The sequence below is a fragment of the Xiphophorus couchianus genome, chromosome 7, assembly GCF_001444195.1.
Source record: "Xiphophorus couchianus chromosome 7, X_couchianus-1.0, whole genome shotgun sequence".
Lineage (NCBI taxonomy): Eukaryota > Metazoa > Chordata > Actinopteri > Cyprinodontiformes > Poeciliidae > Xiphophorus > Xiphophorus couchianus.
The window spans coordinates 19,360,614-19,384,210 of record NC_040234.1 but is presented as its reverse complement, the minus strand read 5'-3'; the positions used below and the strand labels follow the sequence as shown (position 1 = coordinate 19,384,210).

General features: G+C 36.7%; 1 protein-coding gene and 1 long non-coding RNA gene across 3 annotated transcripts; one reads left to right on the top strand and one right to left on the bottom strand.

Moving 5' to 3' along the window:
* Positions 1 to 993: 993 nt before the first annotated feature.
* Positions 994 to 23,018, top strand: LOC114148903 (protein TsetseEP). Of its 2 annotated transcripts, XM_028024410.1 has the most exons (12): positions 994 to 1,309; positions 7,957 to 8,054; positions 8,357 to 8,666; positions 8,703 to 8,885; positions 9,741 to 9,823; positions 9,929 to 9,989; positions 12,627 to 12,662; positions 16,266 to 16,295; positions 17,012 to 17,035; positions 18,195 to 18,305; positions 19,600 to 19,662; positions 19,754 to 23,018. In XM_028024410.1, exons 1-12 carry the CDS (start codon positions 1,246 to 1,248, stop codon positions 19,798 to 19,800), a joined length of 1,110 nt encoding a protein of 369 aa, XP_027880211.1. In that variant the 5' UTR covers positions 994 to 1,245; the 3' UTR covers positions 19,801 to 23,018. The 2 variants fall into 2 exon arrangements, with proteins under 2 accessions (XP_027880211.1, XP_027880209.1); XM_028024408.1 differs by having other exon boundaries at positions 995 to 1,309; positions 8,357 to 8,885.
* Positions 1,780 to 6,758, bottom strand: LOC114148904 (uncharacterized). Its single transcript, XR_003596379.1, has 2 exons — positions 4,586 to 6,758; positions 1,780 to 4,535 (listed from the first exon to the last, which is right to left on the bottom strand). It is a non-coding gene; the product is annotated as an uncharacterized LOC114148904 (long non-coding RNA).
* Positions 23,019 to 23,597: the final 579 nt, after the last annotated feature.

The following is a 23,597-nucleotide window of genomic DNA, read 5'->3' as shown; positions in this document are numbered from 1 at the left end:
ACTGAAATTCACTTTTCAATTATATTACAATAGAAGAGCAAATGTATGAGCAGTGAAATTGAAAAACTTACACTTTTTTGTGATATATTCTTTATTAAAGCAACAAAACCAACTGAACACGGATCCACATTCAATGGCTGTATTTTAAACTCATGTAGTTAGAGTCATACCTTTAAATGTTTGTAGGTTGATTCGTGAACATTGCAAAAATATCTCAATCCAAATGTAACGTTTTGGATTTCTTTTTTTTTTTTTTTTGTATTTTAGGAGTAATTTTACTGCACTGTTCTATTTACTTTTACTTACGTAAATAAGTAGCCTACCACTACTATTATTTGAGTAAATTGTCTGGCTACTCCACTGCAAGTAACTTTACTGAGAGAGGATCAAACATGTGTTAAACAAAAATTTAAGGCACAGACACACCCCGAGTTTATGTTAAAGTGAGACTTATTATTTTTATACAAACTTCACTGGTCTAATGTTATTTTCTATTTACTGAGACTGATGTGCCACTTGGTGCTAGCCAGCCCATGACTCTTCTACTTTATGGGAGTAAAAGTAGAATAGACATGGGACAAACATGAGTCTGGGGATGCTATGCCTTGTGATTTGCACAATATATAAAATATTGGCTATTTAAGCGTGTTTAAGCATTTTACATGTTAAGTATAGCCTGCCTCTAGTTATGAGTGTCTTTAAGTTTCCAGGAAATGCGTGAGTACGACACGGACAAGTAAGTAAAGGTTGTACGGGAAATATTTATGCATGTCCTTAGTTCCCATGGTTATAATGACGAGAAGGTGATTGGCAAAACAGATTCCACAGGGCAATACCGGAATAAAAACAAATACTTGTTGATTAGTCACACTATTGGCATTTATGGTGCCGAAACTAATTAAATCACGGATCAATTCGTGTTACCACAGCAACAGCCTTGCCTGCCGGTATTTGGGAGACCCGCCCACCTCAATAAAGACCTAACCCTCTCTCCTCCAATCCAGACAAAAGACGGCGGCAGATCCGCGGCGGCGCGCACTGAGCCAGAGCATCTGGAGCACCTTCAAGGGGAGCACGGCGGGACTCATTCGAAAACGCAGGAACGCACAGCAGGCACGCCGACAGGACGGACACGCCCTCCAAATCCACCTGAAAACCTCCGAGCCGGCTAATTGACCTTGGTAAAGGACACAGGCAGGGAAAGTGAGCCCACGTTTATCCGTAAAGGCAGAACAGCGCGTTCCCATGATGTCATACCTGTGGATTCTGCTATTAGGGAGCCTGCTGGCCTCACACGCCAAAGCGCAAGGTAATGATTTAGGTTCAATTAGTAAATGTATTCGGGCTCTAATTTTGTGCAAATGTTGCTCCTTCTTTCTTTTCCTATCTATCTATCTATCTATCTATCTATCTATCTATCTATCTATCTATCTATCTATCTATCTATCTATCTATCTATCTATCTATCTATCTATCTATCTATCTATCTATCTACCGGTCTTCTGTCTGTTTGCATGCTTCATTAATCTCATTTCGTCTATAATCAATCCCTGCATTCTGCTTGGTTTAATTAATGTCTAATTGGATGACCAAACAGATTTTCATCTTCTGTCTGTTCAGCTGGGCCATCATCAGTGAGGAAAGATGTCCCAGCCTTTCTAAAATGTGTCCAGATCTTTCTCTTAGAGATTTCAAACCTGAGGGGTGTGGTGGACCCAAGTAACCGTCTCCCCATTTTCCTGTTTCTTACTGCTCATTTCTCTGTGCTTAGCTGACTACTTCCTCCTCATGTCCTGTTTTTTTTTTTTTTTTGCTTTTGTTCCAGGTGTCTTTTATTTGTCTTTTTTTGTTTGTCTCCCCTCTTCCTTCCCCTTCAGCTGGTTTGTAAGCTCCCCCTTTTTTGCCTGCAGTACATGCAATGATTTCAGATTGCTCAAATGCGCAATAAAATTCACATGGAGAGAAGGGGAATGGTTGAGGAAAAACACATAAACTGAGGGAAAAACAAGGGGAGGTGTTGGAAGAAGATGAAGGATAATTGCTTGAGCTGATTGAGAGGGAAAATAGAGAGAGACACAATGAAGGAGAAGTAAGAACCACGCTATCATTATGCAAACAAATTCAGTTGAACGTTTGGTGTTTGGAGGTGAGGTGGTAATCTCACTCTACCGGTTAAGTTTTTTGATACTAGACAAACCGCCAGGGAGAAAGCACCTTTACATGTACTGTCTCTCCCACACACGCACACGCCCACACACACCATTGTTTTTTTCTTCTCTCTCTGTAAACTGTTTTGAGATAGTGTAAGCTCACTGTGAACTCAGTGGACTTTGATGCACTGGGACCCTGAAAGTCTCCCCAGGCATGTTTCACTGACATGCACGTGTGCAAGAGAAATCAGTTTATCAGTTTACAAGATAAAGTGTGGGGTCAGTTGCGCATGTGGACATTATTTACGGTGTGTGTTAAGCTATAGAAGGGAGGAATAGGGAGTGTTCGGTAACCAGATCCAGCTCCAGTTCCAGCTCCAGCTGTAGACAACACCCAACACACACAACTAGTTTCAGCGCCTTCCATTCCCCCCAGGCCCTCAGTGTTTCTATGTCTGTGTGTGTAACTAAGAGAGGGTGGGGTGCACTGCAACTTTTATGTACAGAACATGTGCGAGTATGAGAGAGCTCCATGCATTTTGTGTGTGAATAAGCTAACCATTAAACATTTGTGTCTGAAAGGGAAATGAAAAGGGTGTGAGGTGTGCCAGGTGTGGGTTTATATGTGTGTATTGTGAGTGCGCCAACTTGTCTGTGTTTACACCTTCAACTGCCAACGCATAAATCATCCCTTTGTGGGTTAGTGCTCACAAACATGCACACACATATTCTCTCCCTTATGGGTGCATTAAGGTGCTATGATTGGGGTAAACAGAACACTGTTCACAAAACACACAATAAAAGGTTTACCTGAGAGAACAATGGTTTGAAGAAGCTCTAACATCATCGGACACATGTGCACAAAATGTTGTGCAGTTAGGACTCAATGTGTGAGATCATTCACCTCCACTCAGGCGAACTCACACAATCATTGCGGAAACCAGAAGAGTCAAAAGATAAAATTCCTTTCATTGCTCCAATAGTTCTGTTGGCACATAGCCTAGCTAATGGTGCTAAATGATGGGTTCCCAAGCTTTGTATAACTAGCACCACCTCAGTAAATACCAGGCCTGCCAGAATCGGCCATCTTGTCAGAAGTTTTATAACGATCACAAACAGTTTGGACTGCTAAGTTCATTACGTTAGCTTCAAATAAAAAATGAAAGGCAAAAAAGTCAATAGGTTATAACAAAAATGTAATTATAAGTTGTAATTAAAAGTGAAATTTTTCACCAATATAAAAAAATTATGACAACAACTTTTTTATTTTGAATCCTGATGATTTGTATCTTGTATATCACACAGAATTATAAAACTTAATTCAGTGACCAGTAAAATTGGTCAGTTAGCTTTGATGTTATTCCTTCAAACAAAGTTCTGACCTCACCAATAAGAACACAGCACATGTGGCACATGTTCTCGGTTTACTGTCATTCACTATTTTCAGTAAATTTCTTTGTATTTACCTTGAAAATAATTATTACCCAAACTGAGTTCTACATCAACCCCAAGCTCAAAATCTTATATGGCGGCTTTGTATATAAAACTACATATAAGAGAAATGTCATTAAATTGGGTCTAATGTCACTGATTTTGTATAATATGCAACTCCACTTTTTTAACTTTTGCCCCATTTTAATCCTTAAAGGTTCCAAATCTCCTGAACGTGTCTAATATTTTGTAAACAAGGCAAGCAGCAACATGAAAATTTAGCAGCAACAGAAATCTTTGAAATATTCACTCAAACTGATACAATGCCATCATGTGACCATTAGATGTGCCTAAGTTTTCATTTAGTATTTTACACCATACTGATTTTCATGTAAACATTCCTAATGTCCAGACATTTCCTGCTAAATTTCACCTACTTCCAAGCTGCATATAGAAAATCTGAGCCGTTGAGGACTACAGCAATCCTGTTTCCTTGAGGAAGATCATTATCAGGAGGATGATCTTGATGAAGACCAAGGTGAAACCCTTTGGTTGGTCAATAAAGTTGTTTTATCAATATTACAGATGCTGCTAGAGTCCTTTTCCTTGATGAATTACTGTCCAGATTTTATTCATGTTAGGTAAATCTGTGACACCCTGTAACAGATTGTCTTCACAAACTGCATTCCTCACCTGTTCAGTTTTGAAATAGTTACCAACCACGTTCAACCCTGACAAAGAAAAGTAAAAAGGAATGAATGGCACTCACTGTCAAACTTTTAATAGTAGCCTGCATTGTTATGCAGTTGTCAGTACAGCTGACTTGCAGCAAATATTCTGGGTTTGAATCCCAGCTGGAGCTGTTGAGTGTGCATGTGTGTATATATAGGATCTTTTCAGGTACTGTTTCCTTTATTTTTAAAGTACATTAGATTAATTGAACACTTTAAATTGCTGTTACCAGTGCATAGTTGTCTCCCCACAAGTTCCCTATGACTGAATACATAGTCATAGTATGTAACCCAATGTCTTCTTTTCCTTTTGTAGCTAAAAGGACAGCGAGGGATGTTAATTAACAAGATGTTGTACTACCTAATAATTCCACTCATTGTCTCAAATTAGAGCTTTCTGGGAGTAGTTGTCTGTCAACTGTTTCAAAAAATGTGCAAGAAAGACAGATATGTGTTTATTTGAACAAAGCATTAGCCAGTTGTAAAGAACTCACAGTGTACTTGACCGTGTGTGAGGATCACATGGTCAAATACACTATCAGTATGTACGAATCACATGGTTTCAGTTAGGAGTTATTCCCTCAGGGACCTTTTTGCCGTTCGCAGTTACATACAATAGCATGCAGTCATGTTGGAGACTAAGATGACTCACCAGCCTCAGGGGGAAGTTGTGGCAATGAAAAAGAGAGAGTTAGGACTTTGTGAGTAAGAAAGAGAATGAAGAAAGCGGGGTAAGAGATTCTAAGAAGAAGCAGAAGAAAAAGGAGGGAGAGGAAGTTTAACTGCTGGGGTAATAGAAAACAGGGCACTCTATTAAAAGTGTGAGTAGATGTCAACATGAGCTTCCTTTGTGTGCAAATGGGATTGTTTGTTCTATTACTGGAGGGAACAGACAAGAGGAAGCCTGAACAATTTATATTCATGCACGAGTTGTATTGGTAAGGGTGGCTGAATGAGGTAGTGGTAAACTGATAAGTGAGAACAGAATGTTCAGTGGAGCAACAGAAAAAGTTTACATCCAGGAGTAGCTTCCCTCTCTGTGCATGTACAGGCTTACACTTACTAAAGAGTTAGAGCAGTTACATGAAATCCATCTAACCTCCCACTCATATGCACGCAAGCTCTAACCTGTGCGATAAAGACGGGACTCATTTCCACATGTACTGTTTGAGAAATTAGAAACAAGGGTTATCACTACTGGATAAAGATTAAGTAAATTTTTTTGTATAATGTATAGGTTGTGTTTTCAGTGGTTTATCACTAGCCTTTGAAATACAGAGGCTCATCAAATTCAACCACGTACGCCGCAATTCATCTTTGATTAAGACAGCGATTTCCAAAGAAATAATGAGGAAACTGAAACAACCACAGTGCCACACCCATACACACATGTGCATACAGTGTGATTCATTAGGGGCTGTGATTAATGTTTAGCTTTTATACAGAGCTGGTAGCGTGGCTTTAAGCTCACAAAGTAAAAAGGAGGCATTAGAAACTCTTCTATAAATGAGTGTAATGAATGTATGCAAATTTGTTTATAGCTTGTATATACTGAATGTACTTGTTTAAATAAACTGAATTTCTATGAATTTTGAGTTGTTCCCACCGAATCCATGCTAGAATGGCAAGAGCCAGGGTGTCATCAGTGCATCTCGCCTCCAGATGATTTACGGTGTGATGGAAATACTTCAGATATTGTTCATGCTGGTCACCCTCAAGGCTTCACTGACTCTTATGCAATCTGACTTGGCAGGTGTAGCAATCTTTTGAAAATTAACTTAGCAACGAACGCAGTAAATACAGGAAGAGAAGATTTTTATATCACCCTAAAGAAAGGTTTTAGGGTATAGAGCTATTTTCTTTTGTCTTTTCCTTCTATCATAGTGTTTCCTATGTATAGTTTAGCTTGGAGAATAACATTACTGCCTGGCTCTGTAGTTATGAAATACATGATATTGTGATGATAAGACAAGATTATAGCTGTATATTGTATAGTTGTATAAAATGAAACATCAAAAATGCAGCCCTATTATTTTTAACAGACCACACCAATGAAGTCAATACTCTTAAGGGCCATAAATCTCTTTGAAATCGTTACATTCAGTGTGTTAAGGTCGTAGGCCAACTTTGTATGCAGCAGAATTGGATTTATTGTCCCTTTTCCTGTTAAAACTACCTTTAACAGTGTTTGAGTATGGATTTGGTGAAATTTGTGGTGAACCAGATCCTTTGTGAGTTTCTCCAAATCCAGTTAGCTTAGTCCAACTCTGTTTCTTCAAATGCAAGCTGACAATGGAATGACTGAGAGGAAAGAATAAACACAGCAAAACAAACATATGCCACAATTGTTGTATTTGTGTTGAAGCTGAGACCTAGTTCTTAGGTGGTCCAAATGTCCTTCTATTTTGTGGTTTTAAAAGTAGCATGACATTTCAAGAAATGTAAATCCATCTTCTCTCTATGAAATTTGAATCTGTTTAAGTATTTTAGAACTTGAAGTCATCAGATGATGTCCAGATTCAATGAAAAGACAAAGAAATACCCTCTAGTTTAGCTGCAATAGAAAGCAATTTAGCTCACCCTACCATAGGTGTTGTTAGAGGCTAACAATTAGTCAGTCATGGTTTCCTCTCAGGGCTTACAAATTGTTTACATTTTGTCTGCTAGTCTATTTATATTTAGTTTGTTCAGAAATAACTACAGTGTAGATAACATCAGCATGGCGGGGTTAGGGTTGTGATGTGACTGTATACAGAGTACAGCAACCACCTAAGAACTGCTTCCTTTATTATTACAAAAGGAAAAGAGAGCATTAAACATGAATACAAAAGCATGTCAAGTTTTAAGCATCTTCATCTCAATGACTCAGAATAGATGCTCATACTTATCAAGACTTGCTTGTTAGCAGCAACTGGTGCTGCTTTGACTTGAAAATTTGTGGAAATTTAGCATAAATATCATTAGTAATCACTTCAATTATTGTGAAGCGGAAAAGTACTGCTGGGGTGATTCAGCATCAGGTTACATGTGAAATCAGCTGAGTAAAGACAAATAAAAACTAAACAGTGTTTGTTGCTTTAGCTACTCACAGGGGAATGTCACAAATCTGACTCCAGCACGCACACAGTCACACAACAAAGAAGAAGGGTTCTCATTAGTGCAAAGCTGCAACAGCTGTCCTGAGGTTGAGACTTTTGTTTAGTGCTGCCTGGGGTCAGATGTGATCGAAGTGCCTGTCATCCACTTCAGAGCTGAGCGTTAACATTGTGGATCAGTCAGGACAGGGTGTGGCCCTGGATCTGCATGCATTCTCACAGACCTTGAGGAATTGTGCCAGTTTCCACAGTCATCACCATGAAGTTTTATTAGCACTGCTTTAAACTGAACACAAGTTTTCTCATTCAGTAACAATAGAGTACACTAAATATTGATCAATGTTGGAAATCTTTTCAGGGATTTACCCACTGAAAGAATTCAGAGGCAATCCAAGCTTTTTGAGACTTGGGTGGCCAGATCTCTCTATTTTTCACCCGTTTTTCTTTTAAAGCAGAAGACTTGGACCTGAAGCTCAAACATGTGTCAGTATATAATGTAAAAGTCTAATGTTATTCTGTTGCTTTTATTTTTCACATGACTTCATCCAGATGAGGGAGACGTAACTGTTGCTCCAGAGACGGAAGAAACGGCAACAGAACCAGCAGATCCAGGGGTTGATGGAGAAGCTGATGGCGCAGCAGAGACAGTGAGGAAAACAAAATGCTTCCTTTCAGTTGGATTTGCTTGTTTATAATATGTACAAGATGTCACCTTAAAATCACAGACTAAAAATGTATCCTTTTGATAACTAAGTGAAAATTTGAAAGCTGAGAGTGAGAGGTGATAACATAAGCAGAAGCTAATTTTTTGTTAAGTTTTGTAGAATTAATGATGTGCCAATTGATTTTTCATTAGTCTTTGTGTCTCACTGTAAAGTTTAGCACACCGTTATTCTGCCTTATAACACTCTCAAGCTTCAATTGTGCTAAAAAATTGTGTTAAATACAGGAAGCACCAGAAACAGAAGGTGAAATAGACACAGCAGCTGACCTTCAACCAACGGCTGACCCTGACCCAGCAGCTGACCCTGAGCCAATGCCAGAACCTGAACCAGCAGCTGACCCTGACCCAGCAGCTGACCCTGAACCCACGCCAGAACCTGACCCAGCAGCTGACCCTGAGCCAACACCAGAACCTGACCCAGCAGCTGACCCTGACCCAGCAGCTGACCCTGAACCAACGGCAGAGCCTGAACTAGCAGCTGACCCCGAGCCAACGGCAGGTCCAGAACCAGAAGCTGACCTTGAGCCAACGGCAGGTCCAGAACCAAAAGCTGACCCTGAGCCAACGGCAGTTCCAGAACCTGAGAATGAGAATTTGGGAGAAGAGTTAGAGACATCTACAGCACCGTCTGCAGGTGTGACGACCCCAGCAGCACCTACAGAAGATGGCTCAGGAGCAGTTACCCTAGCTGCTGGTGCAGAACCTGCACCTTCCACAGTGGCTGCTGAAATTGAACCATCTGCCACACCACAAGGTAATTTAGAAAATAATAATTTATTTGTGCTTATTTTAGATTAATCTTGTCAATTTAACATTTACCTATACTCTCAAAGTCCACTTTATTAAGTGTGCTAATAAAATGAAAACATTTCTCAAAGATTTCAGTCAATGTTAAGATAATAGCATCACACAGTTGCTGCAGATTTACCTGCTGTGCCCCCACAAAGCTCTATTGGACTGAGATCTGGTCACAGTTGAAGAGTGGAGCAAACTCAGTCAGTGTGATGGTCCGAAACCCTGTAAAAATACAAATGTAGGCTAAGGTGTTTAAATGATGCTCAAGTCGTAACTAGGGACACACAGCGTGGAGCTAAATATTCCCCCAAACTCTATACCACCACCAACAACATGAATTGTAAAGACAAGACAGAATGGATTCTGTGCTTAGGTGACAGAAGTGGCATCTGGTGTGATGTTCTTCTGCTTCCTCTAAATATGCTTTGAGGTTTGATTAGCTGAAAAATGTTATTCTGCATACCTTTTTTAAATAGATGTCTAAATGCTTTGAGTTGAGTTGCTGCCATTTTATTGACTGATTCTCTATTTGCATATAAAAGCAATTGAACTGGGGTATCTGTTCAATTGGTGTATGTTACATTACATTAATATTACTACACTAATCCTTTCTGAATATTATCACTGTAAAATATTTGTAAAAATCTAATTTCTTGAAGCAGAGCCATGGTGATAATGATCTTTTGTGAAGCTACTATTATTTTTATGATATAATTCTTTATATATTGTCTGCAGTGACAATTATTTTCTGTACACTGTAATAATGTAGAATTAGGAAAGCTATTTTATGTCCTGCGTCTCTGTTTATTTGCAGTTAATTCAGATGCTGACGTGGAAGTGCCTGAACAAACAACTCCTGTACCTGAGGTTGCTGACACAACTGCTGCACCCTATATAGTCAGTGCTTGTTTATGTGAAGACTTTAAAAACCATTAAGTAAACGTTTGCTTTGACACATCTTGTTTCTACTGGTTAATGTGTGTTATGTTTTGTTTTTAATAGCCTGAAGTAGATGAGGAGACCGCACAGAAAGCAACCCTTATTCCGCCGATAAATGAAATAAGTAAGAACTTATGTGATTACAATGTTTTGAAACAGAAAACTAATTAAGATACATTTAAATCCTGCTTGCAATAACTGTTGCAAAAGCATTCATGCCCGATGAGCGTTTTCACTTTTTATAATGCTACAACCATAAATGGCAGAGTGATCATTGGAATTATATGTGACACAACGCTGTGCATAATTATTAAGTGAAAGATAAAGGATGCAAAGTTTTCAGCATCTTTCACAAATCATATAAATATGAAAGGTGTGATTCTCATTTGTGTTTAGGGCTGCTGTGTAGATAACCAGAATGCATAAGGCTCCTACCACCATGTTTTACCATTGCAGTATTAGTTTCCTTTATACAGGGTTTTAAAAGCTGGCAAAACTCTGGTATCATCTGACTGAAGGCTGTCTTTTTCTAATGTTTCCTCTATGGTTTATGACAAACTACAAACAAGATGCTTTATAAATTTCTATTAACAATGGATTTCTTCAAGCCTCTCTTCTATCAAAGGGACACACCGTCCTGTGTCACCTGTCCTTACCATCTCGACTGGTTGACAGGTTAGGTAGATGGCATGCTTTGGTAGGCTTGCAGTTATGCAACATTCTTCTCACAATCTTATAATGGATTAAATAGTTCTTTATGGGATGTTTAAACCTTGGAATTTATAACTTCACCCTCATTTAAGCATATTTGTATTTGGATGTATTTAGACATATAGAAGGACACATTTTTGGGATTTAATCTGTTAAAGGAATTAAACAACAATACATGTTTTTCCTTTCACTTTACTCTGATGTGCTACTTTGTGTTTATGCTTATTGCATAAAATCCAACTAAAAGATTAATGGTTGTGGCTAAAAGGTGCCAAAGATGTGAACATGGTATATGACAGGCTATATGACGAGCTCTTTGTATCATGCAAGTATATTCTGACAACAAACAAATGATCAAGCAGGATCAGCTTAATTTTTTTATTCATTTAGAAAGAGAGCAGACCCTTTTAAAAGACACAGAGACATTGGTGATTTAATTAAAAATTCATTTAAAACAAATTTTATACAGCAAACCATGCAGTCTTTAGAAAACAACCACATTTGTAGTGGAAAATTGGCTTCCCTCATGGAGTGTGCACAATGGAATGCTAATGGAGTAAAAATCTTAATGTTTGCACCATGCCAACTTCGGTATATTGACTCTTGTATGACTTTTATCTAGCAAAAAATGACAAGGTGCAGAAAGATCTGAACACAGATGATTCTGAAATCTTCATTCGTGTTCTCTTGATGCTGTGAAAGTGTCCAGACTTGTTTATACAGCTACCGTCTCTCATTTTATGACGGTTGAACAGGAAAAGAACCTATTCAGTAAATGTGCCATATAATCACACAAAATAAAAACAACACACCCCTCATCTTAGTCCGCCTTGAGAAGTTGCACACTTAAATTGTGCAGTGATATTCACGTGTTATTCTTTTTGGAAAAAACAGCATAATACCTCAAAAAACACTATTTGAGCATTTAATGGAAGTGGATAAAACAGGCAAACAAAAAAGAAACAACATTAAAACATTCCTAAAACCAATGTTATTTGTTTAGGACAGCAGGCAACTTTGATCTCTATAGAATAATGTCTCCATAATGCCTATTTGAGCCATTTCATGCTGCCATATACTGTACATATGGCTTTTCAAATTTCACTTTGTTTCACACATATATCACCAATTTAGCCACAACTGAGGTCAGTGGAAAAGAGGTCTGTTGTTTCCCACAGCAATTTTCTTCTGGCAAAATGTTGCAGTTTCCATTGCTTATTTTTTCCATGTCTTGTAAGACACTCACCTTTCCAGATAATTGTCAGTCGGCATCCTGTTTGATGCAGACTGTTTGCTGCTGTTTGGTCCGTGTGTGACAAAACATTGGCAGATCTTGTTGTGAATCTGTGATTCTGGGAGGGAGGGAACATTTATACAAAGGAGTTCCCTGGTAATTGTTAGGCTCACATTAGAAATTCCACAGCAAATTAAACAAGTCGGTTAAGTTCCAGTGTATACTGCTGTTGAGGATCTTTTTTTAAAATTTTTTTTTAATTGAAGTAGTGCCTGTATGCTTCTTGTAGATACAAGCAAAGGTATGCCCATCTCTGTAAGATACATTTACTTGTATTACAAACTTAATTTAAGCTTAATTTAAATTAAATTGAAAAGTACTTTTTTTTATCCCCAAGGGAAAGTGACACAACAACCAACAAGGAATGTGATTAATGAATAAAATATGTTAGTTGTGTTTGCCACTATAAAATTTTTTCTTGAACAATTTTTGAGTGAAAATAGAAAAATAAATCATAATAAATATTTCCTTCCATCAAATTTTTTGTTCCAGCTGTTATGTATGTTTTTAATATGTTAGGTTTCATTTCCTTGCAGTAATTTGTTCCATTTATACTTTGATACATATGTAGCTAAACACCTATACTTTGATATTTACATGGGTTGATTAATTCATCTATAAAGTACTATCCAAATATTGTTTTTCATGTCATTTATGAATGATCTCACACAGAAAAATTATTTTAGTAATCTTTTGCTGTTTATTTTTAATTTTTAATTTACCTGATTTATTAATTTCTTTTGTCTTTTCCTACAGTGATAAAGGGGGAAGGCCGAAAGATTTATAACCAAGGTAAATTTTGTTTAACTTTGTTCTTTCTGATTTGGTTTCTATTCTATTTTAACAGTCCTTTTGATATTAGTAACTCGATGTGGATATATTTGTGGAGGTTGGCCCTTTAAAGCCTCACCAAAGCTGGGAGAAATATTTGGATAGTCTCAAAGAACCGACATTTTTTTTTTTGCTTGGTGTGTTTAAAGTGGAAGAGTAACTATTTTATGTTGGGAGTTTAGAAGGAGTACGGTAAGTCCTAAACTTAAATTAATTTGAGTTCCAATGTTTGATTCACTTTGTGTGTAACAACAAAACCCTTGCACATTTATCACAAAATTTTTAAAGACATGTCAGATCTTTGTTTTGTTCTCTTTTGGTTGTTTTAAAAGAGTCCATGTTTTTTTGTTAAATTGTTGTGTATAGAGTTATTGCATCTCACTAATTTCTGAAAAATTATGAGGAACAGATGTGCTGTTTTGCCTATATATACAATCCCGGGGATTGCATTTAAGGTGGGAATTTTGCCTCCTACATTTGGGTGTTGCCATTTGGTTTTTTTAAGACACCTCCCGAATGATTTACACTGACTTTACAGCTGAGGGACCGCTCTTTACTTTCTACATTTCACTGTGGCGTTATTCTCTGTTTTTTTTCAAACTGAAGTGTTGATTTACGAAAGGCACAAGACCATGGCAGTCTAATTCGGTTGTCAAGAAAACACTTTATTACATGTATCAATCATATAAAAGTTAAAACTGTTAAGCAATAAAAAGGCTTTATCAACAGCGTGTTAAAGCCTCAATCATAGTTCTCCCTGCTCATCCGTATCAGTTATGTTGGTTGAGCCACACCCATATACATGAATTAGAACACCCATGGGATTTCCCCTAAGATAGAGTTAAGTAAACCATTGTTCGTGACAAATTATATCCTTTTATAAAAACCTTATACTGGTTCACAGGATCATCGTTCACACCCTTTCTGCTGAAGTTTCAGACTGTAGAAATGAGTTTTCCAGGGGTGCCTAACTCAGATGTTCTCCAATTTATATTATCTTAATATATGATTCAACAAGGAAACATTGAAATTAAAATGTGTTATTTTAGAGATAGTGATCTCCATATTTTGATTATCACTTGAATGAAATTTGCTTTACTTGCAGTTTCTATGTATTTATTTAATTTAATTAACATCTTGCAACATTGCGTTCAACTTAGAAATGTATATCAAATAACCCACCTAGTCAAGGAAAGATATGGACCACAATAAAAATACTTTAGTTAGCCCAAATGATCCTTAGATCACTGTTTTCATCAGGTGTATCGAACTAACTAAAAGTAATTCCATTACATTACTCAGTTGTAGCTAAAATAGTTATTGAAACCAATAAAAAAATAAAACGATGGTAAAGACATATTATCTTGGTTAGTTTTTATCTTGGTAGAATCTTATCTTATTACTACGATCGTTTAAATTGGTTTCCATGTTGTGATAAGGCTTAGTGATGCAATCTTTTTTTTTTATCAGAGAGGCTTAGCTACACAAGCAAATACAAGATACTGTGAATGATATCCACTTGGTTCTTACAGACAAGCATGCTCCCATAATTCTACTATTTTTATAGAGTGCAAAAAAGAGAACTTCAAAGATAGATTAAAGTGATCTCTCACCAAGATATCAGTGCAATGTTTGTCCAGAGACATTAATTATCCACACTGAAAAACAACAGAACTCTGCTCTCTATGTTTCATAAAAATAAATGTCATCATTGTGATTCTTCTTCTGACATTTTCATTATGTGCTGTGTGTTTGGCAACCTGTTCTAACAAAAATTGAAATTTTACCTGGTGCAGTCGCAAAACATTCTGGGCTTCACATAAAGAGTCAAACTGAAAGCACTCCACTTCATTGACAGGGCTCATAATAAGATCAGATTTATTTAAATTTCCCTTACCTGGATGTTGCTTTGAAAGACAGACTTTCCTTTACCAAGAAATAATTTTACATCTTTGTATTGCAATAGCGTGTGCGTTGTGATCTTGTTACAGTGGAATAAATAATGGAATAAAAAGTTAATAAAGTCACATTAAAAATGATGCCAATACCATGATACAGTCACTTACAGCAGTGGTGGGCCGTGAATTTAGTACCTGGTCCTTCAGAGGGACTTTGCTGATTTAATCCACCATTATCACTCTACAAGTATAAATAAACTCAATATAACAAGATCTGGTCTTACAGAGGTTTGTTCAGCCCTGTCATCAACATCAGTATTGAGTGAAAGGATGTCAAGCTTCCTGCTCTAAATGCATTATTCAGACCAGATTTTTAAATACATCTTGAGTGACTACATGTGTGACCCTGAGTAACTGTGCTGTTTCCAAATAAACACACAAAGACAGCAAATACGTCATTATGGAGATTTTCTTCTGATGTGATTTTTATATGATCAGGATGTTTATGAGGGGCATGCAGAAAGACGGAGGAATGAGACGGTGCTATATAATTTACACAGCAGTGTTTATCTAAAGCTTTTCCTTGACTGTTCGATATATCCTGTTATATATACAGGATATCTCGTTTTTATTTCCCTAACCTAACATCTTGCAGCCATGATGTAATGCTGGAAAATTTTAGTCCTCATTCAAATATTTTTTTTCTTCTTTTCCAAAGATATTTATGTTGTAGCCTAGTCAAACTGGAAGTCATTTAAGTTAAATGAGTAAGTTCAGAAATCCAAAGAGACCGTGTAACCACAGTGTTTGGCTGAAATGTGGCCAACATGAAAATAGTCAGGGTCTACCTTCATACTTTTGCAAGTCTCTAAGCCCGAGATGCATTTAAAATGCTTTTAGAACACAAATGTTTATATTTTCTGAATTCTGCTCATCATGACATGTCTCTAATTGTCTCTAATTTGAATAAGTTGAATCACTTGTCACACTTGGCAGTTTGACTACAGTGCATTAAGTAGAGATTTTCTCAGCATTTACTCCTTACTGCCCACATGAAAGCAAACTCTCTCTAATCTCTACAGTCATGGATTTTGTTGTGAAAGAGTTCTTTAGCAGCTTTGTCAAGTTGAAGCAGGCTGGCAGTCGCCATGATGCAACAGACACATTCGGACAAGCAGAGCAGATGGTGATAACGGACTTGTTGGTACACAGATCACTTAGATCAAAGATTGAAAAAAAGGAGTTTGCATCTGATATCTCTGTGATGATATTAACACATGTGCAAGTGTTCTCAAGTGACACTAGATTTAACCTTTTTGTAGACATGATTGTGCATGTTGTAATCTGTTTGAGGATGTTTTAGCATAGTTCTTCTCAGTTTTGCAATTTAGCGCCACAATGTTGTATATGTGCAATGATTAACTTAGTTGATGGCTATAATAGCTTCCATGTCAAAAGTATTGCTTTAAAGATCTGTTCCCCCAACAGTTAAGGCAGAAATGTAAGTGCTTAATTCTCCTAAAGTACAATCTGCCACAAAGAGATTAAACTTCATCCTTCTTCTCATTTTTTTCTCTCTTACATATACTGCCAAACCACTTTACTAATGCTTTTTCCCCCTGCTTTTTCAAATTACATATTCTCCTGTCTTTTTTTTTCTTTTTAGGTCCAGCAGAGGTTGGTGCCAGTACAGAGAGTAAGTTTGTTTGTTTTTTTCTGTTCATCATCAAAATATTTATGACTTCAAAAATTTTATTGTATTGCACCAGGTCCTGCTCATATTCTTTAAATCAGAAGAAAAAACATTGGGGCTTATGTAGATCTGAAACTTGGTGAAACAGGATATTACTAGCATACCTTTTACAAGACAAACAAAATCCATGCAAAGTTTTGTAGTTTGTGTCTGATGATACATCTTAGCAGTAACCTTTGTTCAGGAACACAATGCCATAATCTTTTAAAGAATTAAAACCTTGAATATTGAAAGTATAGTACAAAAATGAAATCATAATGAGTCTTGTAGTTTTTTCCAATACATTATTTTACAGGTCTTCACTTGACCTCAGACTCAATCTGGAGACTTTGTTTTTGCTATTCTTTTATTGTGTGGCCACTGTTTTATGCTCTAATGCCCAAGTTTAGACTTTAAAGTGTACCATCATCACTCCTTTGGCTGCGTTCTTTGTCGATTTTGTCTTTGTTTTTTGGGGTTAAGGGCAATGGTAACAAAAATGGCTATAGCATAAACTAAAACGTAAGATGAGAAGATTTGAAAGGATCTTTGTACACTGCCTTATGTTATGTCTATAACTCAAATAAATCAAAAATGATGCAAATTAAGTGATGATGGTGCAAAATCTATGTTATTTTCAAATGTATGTTAAGTGCTAATTTTGTTTATTTTGCTTCCAGATCCAGAAGAGTCCAAACCTAAAAGTGAGTTATCTCTCTTCTGTGTTCTGGTTACACTACATTCTCCCACCCTCTCAGGCCCTTCCCCAAACATACCTGCAGCATAGGATTTGTCCTGCTTATTTGTATTATGTGTTGGCCTAAGCTGGTTTGTGCTTCCCTCGTCACATTTTCAAAACCTCCTCTTTAAACTGTGAAGATTAAGTGTTTGCATCACTGTAAAAAATGAGTAGACGCAACAGTCGCAGAAGTGGAACAAATTTTAAGGAGTGCTATAGTTATTTCTTCTTATTGTTGTTATTACTTCATTTTCTGAAAGACTAATGGTGGATTAAACTCAAAGCATAGATTTGCTGCTGTCTTCTTTTCAAAATTATTTCCTTTCACTGTGTTTCTTTACCCTTGGTGTTCTGCTCTTTCTCACATGCATGTTCATTCATGTCTGACATTCACTTCCTTCTACTGACTCACTACAGGCTCCTGTTTCATCCCCCCCTAATTATGTTGACTCATTCTCTTATTTCAACATTTATTGAAGTTCCCTGACTCACTCCTCTCACCCGTTTTTCTCACCTTTTCCTGTTAGTTTATTCAGGTGTGCATATGTGGTTGACTCCACTTTTATATCCCATCAATCACCTTCCTCTTCAGTCCTCATGTCACATGTCGGGTCATCTCAGTGTATCTTGCCATTATTACTCTCTGTTGAATGAAAAGCAACCCCTAGTACAAAAAAGCCCTTGTTTTCATATTTGAAATACATCGACGTGAAAAACTGTGTGGTATGCCAAGCAGCAATGCAGATACATTCCATTCATATGATGTGGTAAATTGATGTTATATGCATTAAGTTATGTTAATAACTGACTGAAAACAGGTAATTTAAGCAAAGTTGTTGCTGAGTAAATTATTGGGTACAGCGGTTCTAAGCAGACAATCATCTTTACTTATTTGAGCCATTTATATTATTTGGAACAGTGGTTTTACATAGCTATATGCTTGCACTAAGGGCAAAAAAACTATCCAGGCTGGTTTTATGTGTGAGAAGATTCTCTGCATGCTTTTAAAGAGTATCATTCTTAATTCCAAATGAATGTGACCATGTTATTGCCATTTAAAGTGTTCTCATCTTCTTCTATTATTATTTCTTTAATAATTTGTTTTATTTTGTTTCTGTGTGCAGGCTCTAAAAATTTAGCAGCAATCCTGTCTGGAATCATTGTGTCTGCGGTGGGAGCAGTCAGTGGGTACTTTGCCTATCAGAAGAGGAATTTGTGTTTCAAAAAAAGTCAAGGTAGCTTTAACAAACATGATTCTTTTTTAATACTGCAACTACAGAAATTCCAGCTGTTTATAATTTATACTACCAAATAGAATGAATTAAGCATTCCTAAAACCAGACAGTGGTGGTTTTTACATGGCAAATGTAAAAACACTAATTGGTTAAAAGTATTTTTGCAAGAAATTGTATATTTACAGTAGTACCAGTTAGTGGTAGGATGCCACAGTCGATTGAGCGTCTTTGAGATAGATCAGAACTGACCAACTGTCTTAAATTGATCTCCTTCAAGCTCTTTTCTGGTCGAGAAGAAAGTGTTGTCTCACGGTTTGTCTTTTAAACAAAAAAGCTGACCTTTCAAAGGTCAGCTGTCTGCAAAGACAGCAGACTCAGCTTCACGTCTCAGTGAGTGTTGGCAGTTACGATTAGCTCACATACAACCTGCATCCCAGTATTGCCTCTTCAGCAAAGTTTAAATTTACAGTCAACACAAACTGTTCTGCTTTAGCAACACATACTAAGAGGCAGATTTAGACTGTGTTTGGTATTGGTTGAATGTTTAGTTTAATTGCCTGTTAGTGTTAGTGGTTTTTAAAGTAATCACATTTATAAATGTTACCCTGGAAAGTCCCCACAAAAACCTTACTCTGTGGAGATTAATACATTATTGGTATTCAGTTTTTAAAAAAAATAAATTTGTAATCCTTACAATTATGAACAGAAAAGACAAAAGAGTGAAGTTAATTAGAAGTTCTGCATAATTCAACCCAATCCTTCCATAAAATGCCTGCAGATAAAATCCAGTAGAGTTTTATAATTTACTGTTTAAGGAATACTAATACTATTTTACTTGTCATATTCTCCTGTGTGCACTGTGGTACAGTGGGTGTAGCAGTCATCTTGCAATCTTAAAGTTGTGGGTTTGATTCCAGTTTCCTCCTTTTGCACGTCCCTTGGGCGAGGCACATAACCTCAAATTGTTTGCCAATCTGCATATCGGTGAATGAATGTGTTTGTGATTGTGACTCTAAAGCCCTTTAAAAGATTGAAATTACAAGGGACAGGTTGTACACATTTTGCCCAATTAACAACAGGGGCGTCCAATTCCAGTCCTTGAGAGTTACCACACTCCAACTTTTAGATGCATTCATTTGCAACACACCTGGATCAAATGAATGGCACATTTAAGACTTTTTTTAATGGGCAGGAAAGTGATTAGTAAGCAACATGAAGTTTTATGATGCAGCATTTCATTGTCTTTTACTTGTTTGTTTTCTTTTAACTGACTTTATCACTCTTTTTCAATTAGAACCAGATCTCGAGGGTGGAGCAGACAAAGCAGCTGCAGCAGAGGCTAAATCGGAACCCCACGGTATGACTGAAACACTGATCAACACTCACCAAATATAAGTAAATACAAACATTCAGAACATTCAAACATTCAATTGTTTTATTTTATGCAGAACAAAACACCCTGCTAGAAAACTCCAATCAACAACCATCTGACTAGCCTGGGCCAACTTCATACAAGCAGAGGCAATCTCACTGTTAGGCTCTGCCCCGAAGAGCTAAATTACTGTGAGGCCCCAGAGCAGGCCTGTGTGTTTTTGATTGTGTATGTGTGTGTTGGTCTGCATGTGTGTGTGGGCGTGTAGGCGTGTGTGTGTGTGTATGTCTTCATTCTTGTGTGGGGCAAAGGAGTTAGATAAAGATCTAGTGGTTTCTGGTCATTCCAACAAGGGAATTTATTAAAATGATCAATCAAAATTCAACTTTGGTTTTTTTTGTCAAGTTGCCATCAAAGAGATTAAATCTCATATTAACTGTAACCATAAAATATCCCAACTCTGCAACATTTTTCTTTTATTTGAGGTGGCTACTACATTGCTCTGGTAATTTAATATAGTTCAAAACCAGTAACAGAGAGTGATATTGTTGGTAACTACATTTTTGCATTTATTGAGCCAAACATATGATAATGAAAGTATACAAATGTCCTAAAGAAAGAAAACAATATATATAACATAAGTTATCTCTTGTAAAAGTGTAGAATAAGAGGACAAGAAGTGGCATGAATTACTATCACTGTACTTTGTGAATTTTGACATAGGAGAAGTGTTAGAGGATTTTAGTCCTAGTTTTAGGGGAATGATTTAGGTTATCATGTGCTTGGAATACCAACGGCATCACTGTAGTACTGTGTTTTCTTTAGTTTGTCCTGTTTTGTTTTGTTTCTCTCTGGTGAAGGGACTCAGACTTGAATCTTGTTCAGTGACGGTTTCTCTGTCAGCTGAATAGATTAGTCGTTGACATTTCTTATTGACCTTTGAAATAGACAATAATCAGATACAGACAGTTCATACCCTTTGATTTTTTTGTCACATAACAACCACAATGTTCAGTGTATTTTGTCGAGTTTTTACGTGACAGACTTGGTCAAAGCAAAGCAGAGTTGTGAAAGAGAAGCACATATAGAGCCAGATCTTTTGCTAATTTTTTTCTTCCAAAATAGTTAAAACCCTCAGATTCAATGGAGGACATTCATTTTTGAGTCTTCACTAGATTAACGTCTAGGCCATTCTATAATCTGTTATCTGTAAAAAATATAGTTATTTGCATTTTGGTCAAAATGTTCAGCTGTCTTCTCATCTGACCAGAACAGCATGTTTGCTGTCCTCTTCATGACATCTCGTGAACTTTTAAATTACGGTAAGTCAAAACTCTTCTATGGATGAAGGATTGAATACTTAGAGAGAAGTTTAGAGCTTTGGCTATTGTTTTGTTTTTAATCTAAACCTGCTATTAACTTCTCTATACATTTTATTATTGTGTTAAAGTACATACAGTAGAGTTTTAAGGGAACTTCCGAAATTCATTAGTTTTCTGGATTGTATTTTATGGAATCAGATTAAATTCAAGTCACACTATTTATATTTCTTTGGGGACGATAAAATATTGGTTGTTATGTGACAAAATATGAAAAGGCTCAAGCAGTATTATGACACAGTAATCATTACTGTTTTGTTTTTTTTCCCCAATATTTTAAATTCACCTAAGTTTAATCCAAAAGACAAAGGAACATCTAACAATTAAAAAGAAAAAAAAAAACATAATGTAATTATGTATATGCATTTTTCTGTTAGTTTTGTTTATTTTTTCTGTAGTATGTGTAGTTGAGATGCAGTAATTTCTTTGTTATAGTGCCTTTCACTGTCACAGCCTGGCTTGATAAATTTAAAGGCACACAGAGAAGACATATGGACTAGTAATATCAAAACACGCGAATCACACGAAACAATAAAAGGAATGTGCTGCATGCTGCTCAAAATTTAAACAAAATGAATTTGAAGGTATGGTACACACAGGGTGATAACAGCAACTAACAGCATGCTTAAAGCAGGCCAGCTTTGTTTTTTCAACAAACAATTTTACCAGCTTGATCTGATTTTATGTGCAAAGCTCTCCTCAGTGTGTGTCTCTTCTTTGAAACAAGCCAGTTAGTGCTGTCAGTGTTTTTGTATCATTCATACACGAACATTCACCTGTGACCTTTATATAAATTTCTACCATCTTAGCAGTGGTGCCTCTGAGCCGACACTGATGGTTTTTTGAGTCAACTAGAATCCTGAGGTATTTTGTGATATTTTGTGAAAATGCCTCAGAAGATGCCACGCTACTGCCTTTTTTTTTCTGTCTCCTGCCACTGTAGCACAAAGTAACTTCTGAATGTCTTTTCTTTTGCCTTGAAGTTTTGTACTTTCTGTACTTCTTTTAAACAAAGTAATGTGGTTATACTGGTTGTATAGTGTCGGAGTTCCTGAGATGTTAGCTGTAAAACACTACGTAGCTGCAATACAGGACAGAGACTGTTGCTAACAGCCTAGCCTTGAGCTGTGAAATAGTCTGTGATGTCACATTAATTGGTTTTATGAACTGTGGGCTGAACGCAAGTTTGATGCTCTGCTAACTGCCATCTTATTCTGTAACCACTGATAGACAATAGACAGTTTTATCTTGAGATGTTAAAGCAAGCAAATAATATGTCTGGCGTAGAGTAAAAATGCACAAACTTCCCAATATATAACAGTACAAGCTTTCTTAGATAGCCATTGATGCCTTCAAAACAGATTATCTTCCTTTAAGTGCAGCGCTCTCCCCCTTCTGTGCACATTCCACGGGGTGCTTTAAGATTCAGCAAAAGTACTCTGATGTCCGGCAGTGTAAATTCTGACTCATTTAATACACAAGAGAATTCCTCAGTGCTAATCTGCTTTATACTTTATCCCTAAATGTCCCAAAAAGACACAATGTATCAGACTGCAGCATCCCAACCAGAATGTAAACCTTTGGGTCCTGAAGTGCACTTTCCAGATCAATCAAAAGGGCATCAAACATGACGCTAACCAGTGCTGCCTTATCATTTATATCATCTTGAATATTTCTGAGAGGGAAACAAAAGAACAGTGTCAACATCAACAGAAAGATGAGCAGAGATTTTGATGTTTTGTTTTGTAAGAACATTCTCAATTGGAGAAGCACTTTCCTATTCTGTATACACATTGACTTATTAAATGCATTTAGACAAGTGTAAAGCTTTTCCTGTTAATTTAATATTCCATGTTGATATTTCGTGTATGAACTGTCTTCTTCAATGTCATTCAAGCACTTGTGCTCGACTGGAGTTGTGTAAATAATGTTTGACAAGTCGATTAAATGCTTTTCATGGGAGCTTCTGGTTGGTTTGTGTATTTTGTCTATTTTTTATGTTTTCCTCCCCAACAGAATACCAGGAAAGATTGATAAGAAAAAAAAGATCAAGTGATGTTTGGCTATTTTACACATCAGTGGAAGAATCTTGATGATGGTCCATTTCTTTTGAATGAACTTGTCCCCTCACTGCACATCAGACTTTCACGAGCAACAGGCACGAGACGATGATAAAGCCCTTTGAATCACCTCTAGACTTTTGACCTGTTGCACCAATAAAGGAATAATAAAGGAGTAATCCATACCTGTCCATAAAAAGTCATTTGAGTTAATCTCTCCACTTAAAATTTGTCCCTGGAAAAAAAGGTTAAAGATAAAGGAGTTACAAATTATGAAGAACCTGATTTGCATCCCATATATGTTAGAAAATAAACTTGAAGACATTTTGTTAAGCTGTCAGAAAAATAAGCAAAACAAACCAAAAAAAAAAAAAAAAAGCATTCACTAGTTGAATATACAGTATATGTGTTCTGTAATGGGCATAAGAAAGTATTCCTTTCCTTTCTAGGATTTTATAGTTACATCACTATTGTTTTTATT

Excerpts from the sequence above, each read along its gene's own strand:
- LOC114148903 (XM_028024408.1), top strand. The coding sequence starts at position 1,246 with ATGATGTCATACCTGTGGATTCTGCTATTAGGGAGCCTGCTGGCCTCA. Across the intron at positions 8,886-9,740 it reads ACCATCTGCCACACCACAAG|TTAATTCAGATGCTGACGTG; the intron begins GTAATTTAGAAA and ends GTTTATTTGCAG. Across the intron at positions 16,296-17,011 it reads GGTTGGTGCCAGTACAGAGA|ATCCAGAAGAGTCCAAACCT; the intron begins GTAAGTTTGTTT and ends TTTTGCTTCCAG.